Source organism: Taeniopygia guttata, chromosome 37 (assembly GCF_048771995.1).
Source record: "Taeniopygia guttata chromosome 37, bTaeGut7.mat, whole genome shotgun sequence".
NCBI lineage: Eukaryota > Metazoa > Chordata > Aves > Passeriformes > Estrildidae > Taeniopygia > Taeniopygia guttata.
The window spans coordinates 4963088-4979904 of NC_133062.1; the positions used below are offsets into that span (position 1 = coordinate 4963088).

Sequence of the window (16817 nt, forward strand, 5' to 3'; positions counted from 1 at the left end):
CCTCCAAAACATAAAGATTCAGCTGCCACATAAAAACCAAAGCACCAACATTTAGCCCACGAAAGCTCAGAAACACCAAGATTCACCCTGTGAAAAGCCTGGATCCCCCTCCACAGTAACCTGCTGCATGTGGGGGGAGAAACGCTCCTGGGGCTGGGAGAGGCTGCAGACACAGGGAGGGGTGGAACCTTCTGCTGCTTCCTCCTTCTGCTCATCCTCCTCCTCCTCCTCCTCCTCCTCGTCTTGTGTCTCTACCCTTCCTCACACTCCTTTTCCTCCTGCTATTCCTCCTTCTCCTGCACAATCCCACCTTCTCCTGCCACCTGCATCGTTTGACCATTTTGTTCCTCAAGCCTGCTTCTCCTTCCCTTCTCCTCCTGCCCCCAGGCCCAGCACCCACTGCCGGCTCCCTCTTCCCCCCAGACCCACAGCATCCCAGCCGAGGGGCAGGGATGGAGCTGGGGCAGGTCGGGCTGGGGCAGCGCCGGGCTCTCGGCCGCTCCCGCCCGCACTCGGTCCCCACTGCAGCCGCTCCCGCCAGGACAGCGCGGGGGGGCCCGGCCTTGGCGCTGCCCCACTCCCACCTCCCCAAATTCCCCTCGGGGGGCGATGGGGCCGAGGGGGGGAGTCCAGTTGGGGAAGGCTCAGAGGGCCAGGGAGATGTACACAAGGGAGTGACAGGAGAAGGAATCGGTTTCAGAAAATGTTATTAATTGATGACACAGACTGCTGCTCAGCCAAGGCCCTGCTCTATTTATGAACTTCCAGAAGAACAACAAAGACTTAACAGACCCATGAATATCATTTGCTATAAAAAAGCAGGGAGCATATTAAGGGAGTATGTAGTAGGTGGATTAGGAAGTCTGTAGCTCTCAAGTACTTCAGCCAAAGGGGAAATCAGAGGGAGATGTGGCCAGGAGAATTAGGATGAAAAGGAGGCTGTGTCCTCCAACAATTGGAGAGATCCCATGGGGAATGTCCCATGGCCTCTCCCATTTTTAGAAATGAAATTAGTTTCACAGGACTCCTCTGTCTGCTTTGTGGACAGAATCCTCTGGTGATGTCAATTTTTCCGCACACCCTGGGGCAGGGAGTGCAGCTGAAGGTGCCTCACCCACTTTGGGTGATCGGCTCCCTTGGCTGGCAGCGGCACCAGGGATTGATTTGGGACCCGGGAGTGACCAGGAGACAGATGAGTGACACATCAGGGGGGTCTGTGAAGAGTCAGCAGGGAGAGAGCACTGAAAATCTCATCAGTGAGTGCCCTGGGATCTTCGGGGAGTGAACATGGCAGGGCACCCATGGAGGGGAGAAAAGGGAAAGCCAGGGAGGGCTCCTGGCCAAAGGGAGGATGATCCCAAAATGTCTCTGAAGGGTCCCTTGGGAGAATGCTGAGGTAGTTTGCACATTCCCCCAGAGGTAATTAAGGACATGGACACCCAGGGAGGGCAATAAGGGAAGGGGAGAAGGGATTTGGACAACAGGGGATGGATGGTGTTGGTGTGCTGGGAAGAGATTGGGTGAAGGGGAGTGTGCAGCAATATGGTTCAGGCAAGAAGCAGCAGGAGGAATGTGTGTGGTAAGAAAAAGAATGATGGAAAAGAGGAGGAAGAGAACAATACAGAGGACTGAGATTTTTTTCAGCATGGTCTTATCCTGACAATTTGCCAGCTGATACTTTGAATTCCCAGGAGAGGAAAAGCAGGAGGTCAGGATGTCAGGGGTTTCTCTGTGGTGGGCAGCGGCAGCAGCGGGCGCAGAGGTGCGGGACCGGGAGCAGGGCTGGGGGCCTGTGGGGAGCTGTGGGGCCGGGCCGGGGCTGTGGGGCAGCCGGGGCTCAGCGCCGGGCGCTGCCTGAGCCCACCAGCCCCGGGCAGGGCCGGCAGTGGCCCCCGGCCCCCAGGAGGCTGCGGGACGCCCCGGCCGCTGCCCGGCCCCGGGGAGCTGCCGGCCCTGCCCGCCGGGGGGGCCGCCTTTGGACACTGCGGCAGGACAGGCACCGGCTCTGCCACACGGGCTGTGCAGGGGACCCTGAGCACAAGGAGCAAAACAAAGCAACATCTGGGAAATGCAGAGTGCACATGGAAGGTTCAGGATTTTCTGTTAAGGATTTGGTTTGGGTCCCTGCAGAAAGGAAAGATTTTGCAGAAAGCTCAGCAGCTCTCAGAGGATGAGCACCCACAGGCAGTGACCGGGGCTGCAGGAGTGGCAGAAGAAGGCCCTGCAGCACTTGGGCACAAAGGCACAGCAGCTGAAGGCAAGAAGGGATGAGCAAAAGGCCAAGCTGAAGGCAAAGGCCATGGCAGAGTTCCCACAGCCCCTGAGGGACCAACCCCAGGGCCCAAGGGGGCCCCAGCACCCAGGGGATGGCGTCGGCCACAAGCACCTGGCAGAGGCATTGCCCTCCTGGCCAGGGCAGAGCCCACCCAAACAGCCCCTGGGAAGGAGTCAGGGCTCCAGCTGCAGCCCACAAGGACACTGCAAGCACAGACAGCAGCACCCTCAGGAGGAGCGAGTCCACCCCTGCATGGACATGGATTGTCAGGGCTCTCTGAGCTCCCATCCCACCGGGGACCCACCACACTGCAGCCCTGGAGAACATCCAGGCTGGGTCTGCATCAAGAGGAGGCCTCTCCTGATGGACACAGGGGCCTCTCCATCCACTCTGAATCTTACACCTAAGGGGGGAACATTGTAAAGGAGTGTTTTCATTATTAAGGGAATAACTGGGAAAGCTGAGGTGGTGTCATTTGTTCAATTAGGAGCTGTGGGAGGTTAATTTGAACTAAACTAATTTTTTTCTCTTCCTACTGTGATTGTAATTATCTAGGAAGGAATTTGATGATGGCATTGTAATATTGTAAAAGGTGATACAGAGGCTATTGCTGCTGTACCTTTGTGTCAAATGTCTGGACTTTTTAACCCCAGACAGCCTCCATGCGGTGGTATGGACAGGAGAAAGAGAGCAAAACCTGAGAAAATGAACAACCAAAAATATTGATGCCTCAGCTGTGGCTCTTCCAGATTTAGAAAAGAAATTGGAATTGTAGGTAAATGTTCAACAGGGCCATGCCAAAGGAATTCCTGGGCCAACAAGTTTCACCCAGTGGCCACAGTGGCCTCATTGTCTGCAGAATTTTTCAGCCACAGCTTCAACAGGAACCGAGGCCCAAAACCTGATGACAACAGGATCTCCAACTGTTCCAGTCTGCCATCAAGTTCAAGCTTTGATAACCAAAAGAGCCTCGCAATGGATGAGCAGTGCTCGGTTATTACAGTGTGAAACTTGTTCAGTGGCACAGGAGGATTCAGAACTGAGGACAGGGGAAGGGTTTAACCCAGCCTCCTGTTTGAACAGCCCCCAGAGGGGCTGGGAAGAAACCCAGCACTGCATTCAAGTGACACAGCTCCAGACCCAGCCTGGGGGAGATTCAGGAGACATTGCCTGGCCTGAGGCAGAAAATGTCTTTGTGGATGGCTCTTCAAGGGCAGCAGAAGGGAAAAGAATCCCAAGACAGGCTGTTATTGAGGAAAGGGAATCAGACAAAGCCCAGGTTACCCCCATGGTCAGCTCAACCGGCACAGCTGTGTGTGCTTGTAAGAGCCTGGAACTGAAATGCCCTGAGCAGGAAGGCTTCAATATCTTCTGGTGACACCATCTCACCTAACAGGGGGGCAAAAGCAATTCTGATTGCTCAGCAGCCACTGGATCACTTATTAAGGTATTTCTAAAAGACATTACTCCAATAAAAGGTATTGTGGAAGCAACAGACACAGACAGCAGAACTCATTTTCCAGGAAAGATCCTCCAGGAGGTTATGGCAGCTTTAGGAATACAATGGGATCTCCAGAACCCCTGGCACCCCCAGAGCTCAGGCTGGGTACAAAGAATGAAAGGGGAAAGAAAGAAACACCTTTGGAAGCTGGGGATAGAAACCAAGATGCCATGGGTACGGCTTTTGCCATTGGCTTGGGTAAGAAGAAGAGCCAGACCCAGGGCACATATTGAATTCTCTCCCCGGGTATTAATCTTGCGAATTCCTTACCCTGGGAATTCTCCACCTAGTGCAGGGTGGAGATAAGGGACGCACATTTAAAGCAGTCTGTGGCCAGAATCCTGTCTCTGGTGCAATCTCTCCCCCAGGAAGCTGGGCTGGCACAGAGCCTGCCTTGGCACTTTGCTGTTGCCAACATCCAAGCAGGACATCGGCCCACACATCCTCTGCTGAAATCCTCGGCCTGGCCACCCTCCTTTGGCAGCTCCAGCCACCGGGGACAGCCCTTGCTGCCACTGCTGCAGCTTCAGCGCTCTCTGGGCCTGCCCTGCCACAGCTGCTGGGCAAGAGCACGGGACAATTCCACTCTGGCTCTCACTAACACTCACACACTGCCCTGCCTGCCATGGCATTGATGGAAAATACACCAGCTCACAGACTTTAACATTGTTAACCTTTGATTTCTCTACTCAGGCTTGCTTTGCCTTGGCCTTGGGGGAAGAAATGTTAAAGAATTTGTTAAGGGATGTTACACCACTCAATGGAGATGAGTTTAACATCTCAACACACTGGGAATGGCCCAAAAGATACCCACAAAGATAACACCCAGCAGCAAACCTTCAACCCCAGCAGCAAACAGCAACCAACACCTACCCCAGACACTGCCAGGGCTGCAGACACCTGGTCTGCAAAAGGCTGAGAAGGAAATCCAGCACTTCCCACCTCATTAACAGCTGAAGCAAAGAAATCTGCACAACTTGAAACTACAGAACATTAAACCAGTGGATTTAGATTGCTTTAGACTGTATTAAATTAGGGAAAAATCGAGTAAAACCCATGTGTCATGCAATGGTTTTCTCTGCACACCCGGGCTATGTGGGGATGGAATGATTTCTGTTGCACATCCTGGCCAAAGTCAAGAAATGCCTTTACTCTAACACTAAACATATTGGTGGAGTTTTTCGTTTTCCTGCAGCTTCAGTGCAAAGTATATAGCATGAGAATATTTTTTAAAATAATCCTACTTCTATGTCGCTGGTTAGGTTTGGTCAGGGATGTGAGAATGAGTTTTTACTCTGAGAAGAACGAGAAAAAAATTAATGGCCTTGGAACTTTTTTGTGTGTTTTTGTTTCGCTTTTAGCGATGCCAAAATTTTGGTCAGGGTTTTTTGACATTCACCTTTAGGCTGCATTTTGCAAAACTAGAAGAGATTTAAAGGTGCCCTTTTAACTCATAAACATTAAACAGAGGATTTGAAGGGGAAAAAAAAAGCAGCAGGTTTTAGGGGGGCACATGTGAGGCTGCTGAAGCTGCTCTGGAAGAGAAGCTGCATTCCAGGCACCCGAGGAGGAGCTTTAGAAATGCAAATTGACACTGCTGGGGCAGAGTGGGGACAATGTACCTGGCTCTTCTTGCCTGGGGCAGGAATTGGCTGATTCCCTCTGCCCCTCACCCCAAGCTCTGCTTGCTGGCACAGATGGAATCTGCACGGCTGAAGGCAGAGCCCATGGTGAGGATCTGACTCTGAAACAGAAATGGCTGAGGCTGCAAAGGGAAACAGCAAATGGAGAATGTTGTGAAAACTTCACTAAAATAAGGGGGGGAGGTTAATCCCCCTGCCCACTCCAACATCTGCTGCCACTGTCTGTGCTGTACAGGGTGTATCAGAGCACTGGGGCTTTTGCTAGAACAAGTTCAGGGAAATTAGTTGGAATTCAAGTATTTGATGCTGTATTTAGAAAAATGCAGTCATTCATGCAGCCCCAGCTTGAGGGAGCACCCAGAAATGGGGAAAAGATGAAGGGCCACCAGAACAGACCCTACAACACCATGGGCCAGCCGCTGGGAACCCAAACCAATTCATATCAGGAGACAGAGAACTCATTTATCATTTCAATGGCATCATTAGATTACAAGCTGCCCTCAAAAGAAGAAGCACCCAGACAGCTCCAGCTCCTGACCTTCCTGAAATGATGAACACAACATTTCACATGGGGATGGGATCAGATTATCTGTGAGCAGAAAAAACTGGAGTTTGTGGAAAAACAAATGGCCCAAACTGCTGTTGGCAAAGAGATGACAAAGGTAAAGTGGTGAAAAAGATAACAAAGGAAATAGGAGAGAAGTTTATGTATTGGTCCAAACATGGAAAGGATGGGAATGGGACACGCTTTCGTGGCTCCCCGGCACACCAGGGGTTAAACGAGTGCTGCTTCTCCTCTTCTGTGCCGCAGCAACTCTCATCTTTTTACCATGCTCCACACCTTGGCAGTGCAGCTCATCCAGCAGCTGAGCCAGGGGATGCAGGTGGCAGCCAGGCCTCCTGATCCACAAACGGCTACAAAAGGACACGGAATGAGGGCACCGAGAATAATCCCAAAACCAAAGAGGACCCGGGAAGAACAAAACAGAGTCAAGGACTGAATCTGCCTGGAGATAGGGCCAGGCACTTGTAGATAAGGAAGCTACGGGAGAAACCCTCAGTTCCAATAAATGTTAAAAATTGACCCAGACAGCTACTCAAAGTCCCGCTAAATTCCCAAACTTCGAGGAGAAGAACAAAGGCTTAACAGAGCCATGAATATCGGCTGTTATACAAAAGGAGGGTGCATATTAACGAGGACAGGCAGCAGGCGCATCGGGAAGTCTGAACCTTCCAAGGACCTCAGCCCGTGGGCAAAGGCAGAGGGAGATGCGGCCGGGAAAATGAGGATAAAAAGGAGGCTGCGGACTACAACCATGGCAGAGAGCGCACGGCAAATGCCCCATGGCCTCTCCCCCTGCTCGGCAATAAAGTCACTTTTACAGGACTCCTCGCTCTCCTCCGGCCACAGAAACCTCCGGCGACGGGAATTTCCCCGCACGCTCCCGGCCGCGGGGCAGCCCCCTCGGTCCTACCCACAGCAGCCGGGCCGAGCCAGCGCTGCTCCGGCAGCGGCTCCTGCCCAGGCCCCGGCGGGAAGGAGACCGCGGGCAGCCGCTCCCGCCGCGCCCTCAGCCCGGGGCCGGCACGGGCCGGACACGGCACCACCGACCCGCCGCAGCCCCCTGCCGCCCCCTCCGCCCGCAGCCAGCCCCGAGCCCCCGCAGAACCCAGCGCGGCTCCCACCTGCGCCGGGGCCGCCTCCGAGCTCCGCCGACGCCGCCTCACCGCGCTCCGGCCGCTGCCGCCGCTCCCGGGCCCGCACAGACGCTCCCGGCGCCAATGGCGCCGCTGCCCGCCCACGGCCGCCCTCAGCCCGCCGCCGGGGCCGTGCTGCGCCCCGCTCCCACCAATCAGCGCGCCGCAACCACGACTGACGGCACCAGCGGCCAATGGCAGCGAGCTCGGGGCGGGCTCTGCGCACGGCCCAGACTCGCCCCGCGCTCTCAGGGCCCCCCGCGCTGCGTGAGGGCAAAGCCGGAGATGAGGAACAGCCCCGGGACGGGCCCGGGCCCGAGGCGGGATTGAGCTGCCCACACAAACAAACTTCTCCGCACCTCCCGCCACGGCTTTCCCGGCCCTGCGCCTTCCGTGCCTCCGCCTCTGCGGGAAGCCCGAGAGCCTCCCTTCTCCTGCCCCTCATTAGTGCATCGCTGCTTCGCTTTGATTTCCCCCAAAAAGGGAAACCTGCCCAAAGCCCTGTGGGTGAGCGGGGGAGGGGAGAGATTTCTGGCAGAAAACTCCAAAGACTCAGAGCAGGATGAGGAGAAGTCAGTGCAGAGCCTTAAATGCAGCTTTCCCCACGCCTCCCTGCTCCCAGCTGCACCTCCTCCCCCGGCAGGGCAGGAGACAGGGAATGGGGCCGTGCTCAGCTCATCCCCCGCGGCTTCTCCCTCTGCTCAGGGACAGGAGTCGTTCCCTGCTGCACCCTGTGCTCTCTCCCAGCCGAGACTTCTCCAGGAACTTCTCCGAGCCGAGTCCATCCCCTGGGGCACAGCCCCCTCCAAGTGCTGCAGCGTGGGTCACTGTGCCACGGGCTCGGTCCTGCCAGGCCAGGCTGCTCCAGCGGGGCCCCTCTGCCCACGGGGTCACAGCCTCCTCTCAGGCATCCCCGAGCTCCAGCCTGGCTCCTCCAGGGGCTGCAGGGGGATCTCTGCATCCCCATGGACCTGCAGGTGGATCTCTGCATCCCCATGGACCTGCAGGGGGATCTCTGCATCCCCATGGACCTGTAGGGGGATCTCTGCATCCCCACGGAGCTGCAGGGGGATCTCTGCATCCCCATTGTAATATATGTTATGGAATAATTCGTGCTTATGTAAAATATACATCAAGTCAGTTGTGCTTGTAGAAAAAGATTCTTAAAGTTTTAAAAGACCAGAAGCAGCAGCCGGGGCTGCAGAAACCACAGATGACAGAGAAAGAAAGACCTCATTTACAAATGAAAAAACGTGGCTCCGTGCAGAGATGGGCTTTTTCCGGCGACAATCCAGGAGGCACCCAATGTGATTAGTAAGGGTAGTCAGAAGCTCAACCCAGACTGAATCACAGGAATTCTATCCCTTCCCCCTCCCTCTTCAAAGGGGGAAATCAGAAAAATACTCGGATTATTGGGATATTGTAGATTGTAGATTGAAGGATGCACACAGGCAGTAAAATTTTTCTGTGAATAAACTGACAGAGGAGATGATATAAAATGGAGCAAAGAAGATGGTGAAAAACTAAGAAAACTGAAGTTAAAACTAGCCCCAATATCAACTTTAAGCTTACCTTCACTAGCAAAACCCTTTCATCTGTATGGAAATGAAGAAAAGGGGGTAGCTCATAGGGTTTTGTTTCAGGAGTGGGGAGGAGTAAAGAGACCCGTGGCTTATTTATCAAAGATGTGGGATCCAGTAAATCAAGGCTGGCCAGTGTGTGTTCAAGCTACAGCAGCTACTGCAATCCTGGTAGAGAAAAGTCATAAACTGACTTTTGGAGGTAAATCAATTGTGTGCACACCTCATGCAGTATAAAATTTCTTCCGATTTGCATTGTGATTTTTATCTTGAAATACATAACTTACTGTACTCTAGGACTGAGAAACTAGTTTACAGCTGTGACATAGCAAAACCTGCCATTAATTTATTTTGAGTTGATGCAGGCTGTTCACTCAAGTGGTTCTCAGTGTGTAAAGTTAAACTAAAGGTAACACCAGCTGCTTGGTAGGTCAATGAGAAACATTTTTTCTTCCAGCCAGTCCTTTTTCATGTACCCAAATGTGTTTTGCTTTCTTAGTTTTTTTGGTTTGTTTGTTTGCTATTTTTTCTGGAAGTGCTAACTACTTGCAGTGTATTTAGAACAGCAATTAAAGTTGTGCATACAAAACACTTGTAAAAAAATAGGGCTCATTTTTTCCCAGAATGGGAGGTGGCTACATATAGAAAAGAGAACCTATAAAGCGAGGTGAAGAAAAAAAGTTTCAGTATCTTCCAATGTAAACTGTTAATTCGTTACTTTCAGCATCACTGTGGGTGTGTGACACACTCATATGAAAAAGATGGTGAGGGAGAGCTCTGCTTACTATGGTTTCCTATTTCTTGAATGAGTTAGAGAGCTGTGAGGAAGTTTTGGGCTCCCTGTGTGGATTACCCAGGCCTGCAGGGAGGGCTTGGCCATGATTCCCTCTGTGCTGCAGGCAGCCCTGCAGCGTGGCAGCAGTGGCTTGCCTCTGGTGAGTTTGCAGGCAGGGTGCTCCAGCACTGCAGTGCTCAGGGGCAGTTTCCTATTATGACATTAAGGCTTGAACTCAGGAGCGCCTCTTCCCACCCAGTTATTGTTTGTACCACAGGAGCCTCTTTGGACAGTGTTTCCTGGCAGTCAAAAAGAGAGTATTGCAGAGAAAAATTCCTCACTTGCTGTCTTCCCCCTGCCCTCAACTCTATTCATATTTTGTCCATTCCCTCTTCAAAATACAGATTTGTAAAACTCATGCTCTGTGTCCTCAGATGCCCTTCCCAAATCAAACCTTGGCTTCCTTGCAAATTGCATTGCACTAACTAGCATTGCCTTAAATTTGTTTTGGTGCAGGCAGGATCACTTTGGAAGTAAGTTGTTGTTTACTTTGTTCCTGCAACCTTTTCAAGCTTGTGAATGGAAAATTGTGATAGCAAACCAAGTCTTTATTTTTGCACTGTCAGCTGTGAGTGGCTGGTTGCCTTGGTGGAGGGTGCTGTGAATTACAGGCCTGCAGAACACGCATAACAAAAGTAATTTCCTTTGTAAGGAAGTTGAAAAAGGGGGGAGAGGTGATTGGCAGACTCACCTCTCCAGGATGTAGGATTAATGTTAGAAAGTGGACTGATATTGGAATGTGGCTGCTGAAATGTGAAGAGAGAAAAAGAAAGAGAAAGAGAGAGAAAGGGAGAGAGAGAGAGTGCGAAGGGGAGAGCGAAATACACCCCCAAGGTCCCCTCAGCCACAGCTATCTGTAAGTTCTCCCCCATTCCTGCTAGGCAGAGTGACAACAAGGAGGGGGGGAAGTGGGGAAGGACAGAGTTAAACCCAAGGCTGTGAACAGGACCACCAGTAGAGATAAGATCAAGGCAGAGACTGTGACTCTCACAAAGTGGTTTATTGTCTTAAGCAAGATTTCTTTTTTCTTTCTGATTGCTGTTGTTAAGAAGAGAAGGCTTTTGTTCTGAAGACTAAAAGTCAGTAAGACTAAAACAGTTAAATGTTACCCAAAAAGTAAAAGGCAAGAGATGTGATACATCTCATGTTAAAATTGGCCTGGTCTTTTTTATTTAACTAATTATAGCTCACAGGAAGAAGAATTGGTCTCTGCAGCTATTAACACAGCTGGATACAAGAAGAAGAAGTGGCTGTAGAAAAAGAGTTTAGTTAAACTCAGAAAGTTTTAAAGAAAACTAATGGTAGAAGTTAATGCACTATTGTTTTTCTTTTAACACTGTGTTATTAAGAAATCCTTTCCAGGTACCATTAAAGCAGCAATCCAAACCACGGAAAGAGGGTGAATTCATGCCAGCAAAACCAAAGGACTTGTGAAGAAACTTGAGGAATGGACTATCACATCTAAACTGGGTGATACCAAATTGACTTCCAACCAGGACTGGGTGGTAATGGTTTGGGAAGACCCAAATGATCCAAGGCAGGTACAAAGAACAACACCTCACTGAGAAATAAGGCAAAGCTTGCATCACTGGTTCTAAGCCCTGCCTGAATAAACCCTGAGACGCCTCCGACACCTCCTTGGCAGAGGAACACTGCCACTTCAAACAGGAGGGTCGGGAGTGTTTCAGTCAAAGAGTTCTTATAGCCTGGCCTTAGCCTGTGGCTTGTACAGGGAAGAAGGGAAATTGCCATCAGTACTACACTGTATATTTTATGTGATTCATCCCAATAATGGACATGCCAGCTGGGCTATAAATGAATGTTTAAATTATGAGAATAATTGGCATTGTAGTTCACAAAATCTATGTTCTCGTTGCAAGAAGTATTGAGTACTGAATCAATCCCCTATACAGAAAGAACTCAAAAACTGAAGTAATAACTTTGTTTTGTGGATGGGAGTTATTAGTGCCTGTTGACTGAGAGATACCTGAGGAATGATGGGAAGCCACAGTTAAGGAGTGTCGAAAAGGACTTGCCTAAAAAAATGAGTAAAAAGGAGTGACAAGGGAAACAGAGGGCAAGCCTGGACTGAGCACTGTACTCACCACCGAGAAGATCACACGTACCTGCTGTGGGAAGCAACCCCACAGGCAGGGGAGGTGGGGGTATAAGCCATGCCAGACCTCTGTCATTCCTGTTTCTGTCTCTCATTTGTTGTCTTTTCCCTTCTGAGATACCAGCAAGATCATGTCCCAAATGCTACAGAAAGTATTACACAGAAAGGAACCAAAGTTCCTTTTTGTTACACACACCCATGTCAACAGCCACAGACCCACCCAAACTGAGTACCTGCAGGCAACATGGGGAAAAATATTGGATTACAAGGAACTTGGGAAAAAGTAGTAATACTTGGGGCATGGAATGTCCAAAAGGAGAGAGATGGATTTGTTTTACATTTGATCTTAGAGATATAGTCCAAGATTCAGTAAAAAGCCAATTAGTAAACAAAAAGGTGAAACCAGCACAGCAATCTAGCTCTGTATTAACCCCAAATTATATACTGCATCGTATTATAGGACTCCAAGCAGTTATAGAGGAGATAACAAACAAAGCTGCTCAGGTGCTGGAATTAATATTGAGTCAGCAAAGCCAAACTATAACTGCAGTGTATTAAAATAGGTTGGCTTTACGCTATTTATTGGCTAAAGAATGGGGTGTACAGATTGTTGAAAATAGATGGCAATGAGGGCGTCATCCTGGAAAAAACAAAGGATATCAGAAAAAAATTATGACCCTGGTATCAGTCCAAAAAAAACCAAAGGGTAAATAATGTTAAAAACTAACAGGTGGGGTAATGTATTGAGAATGGGATGGTGGAAGAAATTAGGATTCTTCCTTTTATGTGTTACAAGTGTTTTGATATTTCTTCTTTGTTTAATCCCATGTTTTATTTTATTACCAACAGAGTCCAAAGAATGCAAGAGGATAAGAAATATTGCTCAAGCAAAATGATTTATAAAGAATAAAAGGAGGGATTGTGACAAATACATACTTACAATTGGCTTTTCGCAAGTGTTACAATGAATATTATATGTGTCATGTCAGAAAGTTTATGCTGTTCCATAGGATCACAATTCCATATAATCCCAGTCCAGTTTGTCCCAGTCCATAGGATCCCAGTTCCATATTTGATCCCAGTCCCTATTTTATCCCAGTCCGTATTTGATCCCAGTCCATATTTGATCCCAGTCCCTATTTTATCCCAGACTATATTTGATCCCAGTCCGTATTTTATCCCAGTCCCTAGTTGATCCCAGTCCATATTGCGAGGACGCTGGACTCCAGGACGCTTTGGGTGGATGGAGACGAGAGATCTCTGAAGGCTGCCCTTAGAATATCTGGTTTATTAGAGAGGGTGAAAGGCCCTGCTTGGAGTCACCAGACGTGACCCGTGGCAGGCCCGAGGGCGTGGGGGAAGGGAGAGGCAAGGGGTAGAGGGAGATAAGAGAGGATCCCAAGAGGATGTTCCAGGAGAGGGGCAGTTCCAAGAGAACAGAAGTTCCAAGAGAGCGTCTGGCTCCTCAGGGACTCCTTGCCAGGGGCTTCAAGGTGGGCTGGAACAAGACTCAGGCCAATGGGGTCACAGACTCCTGATGCTTCAGGGGAGGGTTACAGGTGTGGGATGAACCGTACATTGGGGTAAGATCCAACAGTCCATTTGACCTTTGGACCTACCTGTAGGTAAGGGCATTGTTCAAACAGAATGGGGGATTGTCTTCGTCCTGGCTGTACGATTGTGTTCTACTTGTGCAGTAACTACGGTTTGGTGTCACAACTTGTTACCATCTCAATCTCTGTATTTTCTAAACCTTTTGCCAGGCAGTCATATTTATAAGGCTTTCCTATTTGATCTTCCCCAACACATATGATCCCAGTCCATATCTGACTCCAGTCCCAATTTTATCCCAGTCTATATTTGATCCCAGTCCATAGGATCCCAATCCACATCTGATCCCAGTCTCTATTTGAACACAGTCCGTAGTTGATCCAAGTCTCCAGTTGATCCAAGTCCATATGATCTCAGTCCCAGTTTGATCCCAGTCTGTAGGATCCCAGTCCCTTTTTTATCCGAGTCCCTTGTTGATACCAGTCCATAGGATCCCAGTCCATATTTGATCCTTGTCCGTATTTGATCCCAGTTCAGTTCATTCCAGTCTGTAGGGCCCCAGTCCCTAATTTATCCCAGTCCCTAGTTAATCCTAGACCACAGGATCTCAGTGCATATTTGATCCCAATCTCTGGTTGATCCCAGTCTATATGGCCCTGCACACATTCCAGAGGTCTGGAATTTCAGCTCCCAGCCAGGAAAAGACATTCCCTTTGCCCTCGAAGGCAAAGCTCTTGAGAAGGGGCTGAAAGCCAAGTGGAGCAAAATCCTACAGAGACATTTCACTGCTGGCCTCCATACCTTCAGCTCCTGAACTAAGAATTAAAATAATAATTGGGAAATAAAATAATTAAAAAATCAGGGCCGGGTCATTTGGGACAGAGGGGGCAATTAAATTAGAGGAGGATTCCATTAAATCAGGGGAGGATCTTTGGTGGTCCCTGAGGAAATTTAATTGGGGGAGGATCTTTGGAGGTCCCCTGGCTCAAGGGAGACACGGAGAGAGAAACAGAGCAGGCAAAGAGAGATGGGAGGGAAAGGAGGACACAAACACAATCAGCTGAGAAGGTGGTGCCCTGAAAAACAGAACTGCCACAGACTGGAGATGAACGGCAAAGAAATCAGTAAGTCTGAAAGTTTTATTTGCTATCAAATACATCCCAGCCACCCAGCCCCACACAATCCCCATCCCACTGCTCCAAATTGGGATCCCACTTCTCCCAATCTCCTCCCAAACCCATCTCACCCTGGCAGCTGTGGAATTGAGTGAGTTTGGCACGGGATTAAGTTTTTTTTGTGGTGAGAACAAGCAATTTGAAGAGGGATTGAGCCTCTGTGGGTTAAAATTCATTTGTTTTCAGTGGGATGTGAGTGGTTTTGAGGTGAAAGATCAATCCCTCTTGGCTTTTGGAGCGCAGAGAGATTGAGAAGAGAAAAAAATGAAGGTCAACACAAAAGGAGAAACAGGCAGGTGTGTTCCCAACATGGATCACAGGGAATGTGGGTCACCAGGGCTGTGCCCAATGTGGGTCCTCCAGTGGGGGATGGAGTTTAGCTCTTCTCGTACTCGGAGCACTTTCAAGGCTTCCCTTACCGATGCCTCCGTTGGTGTTCGGTCAAGTGAGAGTTCCTTGAGAATCTCTTCCCACACTCCCCACACTCGTAGGGCCTCTCCCCAGTGTGGATGCGCCGGTGCGTGGTGAGGTCTGAGTTGTCCCTGAATCCCTTCCCGCAGTCGGGGCAGCAGAAGGGCCTCTCCACTGTGTGTCTCCGATGGTGCTTGAGGAGACAGGAACTGGTCTTAAACCCCTTCCCACACTCAGAACACTCGTAGGGCCTCTCCCCAGTGTGGATCCTCTGGTGCTTGATCAGGTGGGAGCTCTGGCTGAAGCTCTTCCCACACTCAGAACACTCGTAGGGCCTCTCACCAGTGTGGATGCGGCGATGCTGGATGAGTTTTGAGTTGTCGCTGAATCCCTTCCTGCAGTCGGGGCAGCAGAAGGGCCTCTCCTCCGTGTGAATTCGATAGTGTTTGACGAGATGGGAGGTGGTCTGAAACCTCTTCCCACACTTGGAACACTCGTAGGGCCTTTCCTCAGTGTGGGTCCTCTGGTGCATGATCAGGCTGGAGCTCCGGCTGAAGCCCTTCCCACACTCCCCACACTCGTAGGGCTTCTCCCCAGTGTGGGTCCTCTGGTGCAGAATGAGCTCAGACCTCGTCCTGAAGCTCTTCCCACACTCCCCACACTCGTAGGGCTTCTCCCCAGTGTGGATGCGCCGGTGCCTGGTGAGGTCTGAGTTGTCCCTGAATCCCTTCCCGCAGTCAGGGCAGCAGAGGGGCCTCTCCTCCCTGTGAACCTGATAGTGCTTGAGGAGACATGAGCTGGTCTGAAACCTCTTCCCACACTTGGAACACTTGTAGGGCCTCTCCCCAGTGTGGGTCCTCTGGTGCATGATCAGGCTGGAGCTCTGCCTGAAGCTCTTCCCACACCGGGGACACTCGTAGGGCCTCTCACCAGTGTGGATGCGCCGGTGCCTGATGAGGTTGGAGTTCTGCCTGAATCCCTTCCCGCAGTCGGGGCAGCAGAAGGGCCTCTCCTCCCTGTGAACCCGATAGTGCCGGAGGAGATCGGAGCTGGTCTGAAACCTCTTCCCACACTTGGAACACTGGTAGGGCCGTTCCCCAGTGTGGATCCTCTCATGCACGATCAGGCTGGAGCTCCGGCTGAAGCTCTTCCCACACTCCAAGCACTTGTGGGGCTTCTCCCCATCATGGAGCTGCTCAGGGACCCCCAGCTCCGAGCTCTGGCTCCATCTCCAGCCGCCTCCCCAGCCTAGGATGGGTCTTTCCCCCTCAGATCCCCGCGATCTGCGTTTGCAGCCCCTCCTCGTGCGGGATCTCCGGGGCTTTTCCTCCCCGTCGGGTTCCTGTGCTGTGGAGCCGCTCAAAACGGCCTCTTCCACCAGGTTCTGCCGCGGGGATTTGTCCTCCCTGCTCTCCATCTTCAGCTCCTGCCCTGGGGGAGGAAGGACAAGGAGAGGCTCTTCCTCTTCCTCGCAGCCTCCCAGGGGTTGGGAATGGGAAATCCTGGTTTGGGGAAAACAAGGGATGAGCACGTTGAGTTGGAAGCTCCCTCTGTCCCAGTCCATCTCTACAAGTCCCTGGCCACCTGGGCTCCATAAAAACCTCCCAAACACCGAGATCCAGCCCTGAAAAAGCCTCCCAGGAGTTCCCCGTCCCTGCTGCCTCCCCTTTGCTGTTCGGGGCTCCCCCCTGTCCCAGCTGCTGGGGTCACGCTTGGATTGGGGGTCCCCCTTCTCCTCGCTGCCCGCCCTCCCCAGGCTGCCGGGAGTCCCAGCAATCCCAAAAGCTCCCCCCTCTTGGCTCTCCCCATTCAGGGGTGCCGGGGCTGTTTGGGCTCCCGGGCTCCCTTCTCCCCTTCTTCCCTGCTCTGGGCTGCAGGGGCTCCAAGGAGTCCCCCCAAGGGGCCTTTTCTGTTCAGTTTCGCAGTTCTTCCTTCTCCAAACATCTCCCCAAAAAACCCAACCCAGGCACCCCCCAGGAGACCTGGCCCGAGCTCCCCCTCCCCGCTCACCTGCGGGATGGGGGGCGATGAT

The 16817-nt window shown here is 51.2% G+C and overlaps 1 protein-coding gene and 1 pseudogene across 1 annotated transcript in view; one reads left to right on the forward strand and one right to left on the reverse strand.

Moving 5' to 3' along the window:
• LOC140681562 (uncharacterized) overlaps nt 1-16817 on the reverse strand; it is a 422013-nt gene that overhangs the window by 335981 nt on the left and 69215 nt on the right. Inside the window, 1 exon segment of the mRNA XM_072921494.1 lies at nt 14794-15980. Within this exon segment, the coding sequence (XP_072777595.1) occupies nt 14794-15980 (1187 nt within the window).
• Nucleotides 1-16817, forward strand: part of LOC140681565 (uncharacterized) — a 97621-nt pseudogene that overhangs the window by 53447 nt on the left and 27357 nt on the right.